Here is a 2,784-nt window from a genome sequence, read left to right on the forward strand (position 1 = left end):
TGTTCACAAAAATTACATAAAGAAGAGCAACACCAGGCAAAGGCAAAGCCACGGTACCTATGGCTGGTTTGCCAGGAGAGCGTGGCCCCGGCCAGGTGTCTGGCTGGGATGTGAAGGACGTGAGCGAACTCGCAGGCAGAGCTCGGTGACCGAAGCAGCAGGCTGGTCCCTGACCTGGGGCTGCTGCGTCCTGCCCAGACCTGCAGCGGGTGTCCTGGCAGCCCTGCAGCGGCTCCGCTCGCTCTTTAACCAAATAAGGCCCATTCCTGCTCTCCGGCACAGTCGCCGGGAGCTGCAGCCTATAAATCCCATCCAAGACAGCAGGGAAGCACGCACTTAACCCATCTTCTGTTCCGCAAAGCACTTGGGCCCCAAACCAGGGAAATCCTGGAGCGGGTGCTTTGCTCGGAGCAAGGCAAGCGGGCTCAGAGGGGACAGCGGGATGCGAGGACACCCGATGGCACTGAGGGGAGCTCCCCGCCACCACCCAGCCAGGGCAGGGCTTCGCTTCACCTGGCACTGACCAATTCTCTGCAGCAAGACCATTACCACTCCCCAAACCCGCTGGCTCGGCCGCAGTTTGACGAGCAGTGACAAGACAGAGGCAGTCCCTGATGCCCCCCACCCCAAAAGCACAGGGTTTAACAGCAGAAATGCAGTACAGCAGCCGGCGGCAGTCAATCGTACGCGGGCGGCGTTGGAGCGCTCGGCTGGCCACGGCTCGGGGTCGCGGCCGTGAGCCCGGTGCCCGGGGGGGGGCCCGATGTGGGGCCACCAGCCCACGGTGCCCAGGTGGGGACACGGGTGCTGCCGCTGTCCCCGCGGACTCGGCGCTTTGCTCCTGCGGGCAGCACAGTCACACGGGGTCACGGCAGCTGCCCGGCCCTGGCCAGCCTGCTCACACACTACAGATTAAAGAAAGAGCGAACAAAACCTATAGCTCCAGCATTTATTATGGCGATTGCCCACCCGCCACGGACCTACACCGTGTTTTATTTTGAATTGGTAACGTGAGGTGCACCTTCTAAGAAATGGAGATAAACAACAGGCTGGGTCCTCCACGCAGGATCAACACGAGAGCAAGACAGTCTTCTCCACGGGGACAGGAGCCAGTCAAAGCCACTGCGAAGCCCTCGACCTCGGTGGGCGCTTTTGCTTTTCGTTTTTAGAAAAAGAAATAAACAAACAAAAACCGAACGGAAAGAAGTGCTGTACTCTATTACAAAATATAAATACGATAGTCCTGCGGGCAGGAGGAGCCTGGGGAGCGCTGCCTTCGGAGGGGACGTCTCGGGTGCTCCAGGGACGCGGCGAGCCAGCAGGATGGAGGCCACCTCCGGACACCACGCCACCACCGGCCGCTGGCCCCAGCTTCACCTCCTCTCAGAATTTAAGTGCTCTTGAACTTCCGTCCGAAAACTGCCAGGCGTCCGGGGCTCCCTGGGCGCTGCGCCAGCCGGGGGGGTACGTCGCACCTAGAGAGCATGGGGACAGAGGAGAGGAGAGGTGTGACACGGCCCAGGGTGCGACTTCCTCCGATATCTTTCTGTTCTGACCCTTTCCTTAGCAGCTGGGGGTGGGACACGAGGGGGCCCTTTCTGCCCGCTGGCCGCGCCGCCTCCAGCCCGCCGAGCACCACCCTCGCGCCTCGCGGGCACGGAGCACGTCCAGCACCGCGGGGACGCACAGATCGCCCCGGCAAGGAGCCCCTGGCCTGCACTGGGGCTCTGATCACACAGGGACGGAGCCAGCCTGCCTCAGGACTGCCCCTGGACTTTCCCCAAACCTCGCCAACCTCCCCCGGCACCCAGGGAGCAGCCAGGTGCAGAAGAGAGCCCCCCAGGCTGTCGGTGTGGCTGCTGCACCGCCAGGCCAGTGCCTGGGGTGGCTCTCCCCAGCCCACCACACTTGGAGTACCGCATGTCGCCTAGCATCACGTGCGGCAGGGAACCCGGAGCACCGCCAACACGCCTCAAACCAGCCCCGTGCCGGTTTCTGTGGGAATTGCTTTGATAACGCCCAGGAGCGTGGCCGAAGGGCTACGCACGGGCTGCCGGCAGGGCTACGCGGCAGCCCCTCGGTCACATCTTCCCCGGCATGCACTGCAGTTGGCTGCCCTCACATCAAGAGCACGTGGCTGATCCCTCTGGGGGAGGAAAACCTTTTTTTTTTAATTTGTTTTAATTTAATTCCTGGATCCGACCCGTTTTTGGACCGACATTAAGGAAGGGTGCAATTTCCAAGGGAGCCGGGAGCGACGCGGCCAGCCAGGGCCAGCACGGCGCCGGCTGGGTGCAGGGCAGGAGGCATCCCAGCGCCTTCGGCCCCTTTGGAAACAGCAGCAGGACGGTGCACAGCGGGACCTGGCGAGCCGCAGAGAGCCTGCCCGGCCGCATCGCTCTCCTAGACAGCACCGCGATTTTCCCACACGTCCTCCAAAAATGGTTTTCAATGTTTATGAGGAAAAAAAAAAAAAAAAACAACAACGAAACCAGAGCACGAGCGAGCTACAGCAACAGCTGGTATCTTTTTTCTTTTTGTACAAACTCTGCTCTTAGATAAACCCTGAAACTCTATCTCATCAGATATGCCAAAGCCTCCCGAATGTCAAGCAAAGACATGGTACCACTTATTCCTGTATTTATCTCCGCTCTTGGAAACATAATAAATACAAAACATCTGTAGCCTAAATTCCTGATACTGTTTCAGTGCCTTCATTATATAAATCATTCAATTTGGAGGATATTAAATACTAATGGCAAAGGGGTCCGTGCCATAAAAATG

The 2,784-nt window shown here is 59.2% G+C and overlaps 1 protein-coding gene across 6 annotated transcripts in view; it reads right to left on the reverse strand.

Annotated features, from left to right (window-relative positions):
- Positions 1-935: 935 nt before the first annotated feature.
- BCL11A (BCL11 transcription factor A) overlaps positions 936-2,784 on the reverse strand; it is a 136,945-nt gene continuing 135,096 nt past the window's right edge. For all 6 annotated transcript variants that reach the window (XR_011807937.1, XM_072035222.1, XM_072035214.1 and 3 more), the window contains one exon: positions 936-1,475. Coding sequence is in view for 5 of the 6 variants with exons in the window: in XM_072035222.1 (XP_071891323.1) it covers positions 1,374-1,475 (102 nt within the window). In the remaining variant the exon portion in view is untranslated. The remainder of the gene's footprint in view (positions 1,476-2,784) is intronic.

Source organism: Anas platyrhynchos, chromosome 3 (assembly GCF_047663525.1).
Source record: "Anas platyrhynchos isolate ZD024472 breed Pekin duck chromosome 3, IASCAAS_PekinDuck_T2T, whole genome shotgun sequence".
NCBI classification, from domain to species: Eukaryota; Metazoa; Chordata; class Aves; order Anseriformes; family Anatidae; genus Anas; species Anas platyrhynchos.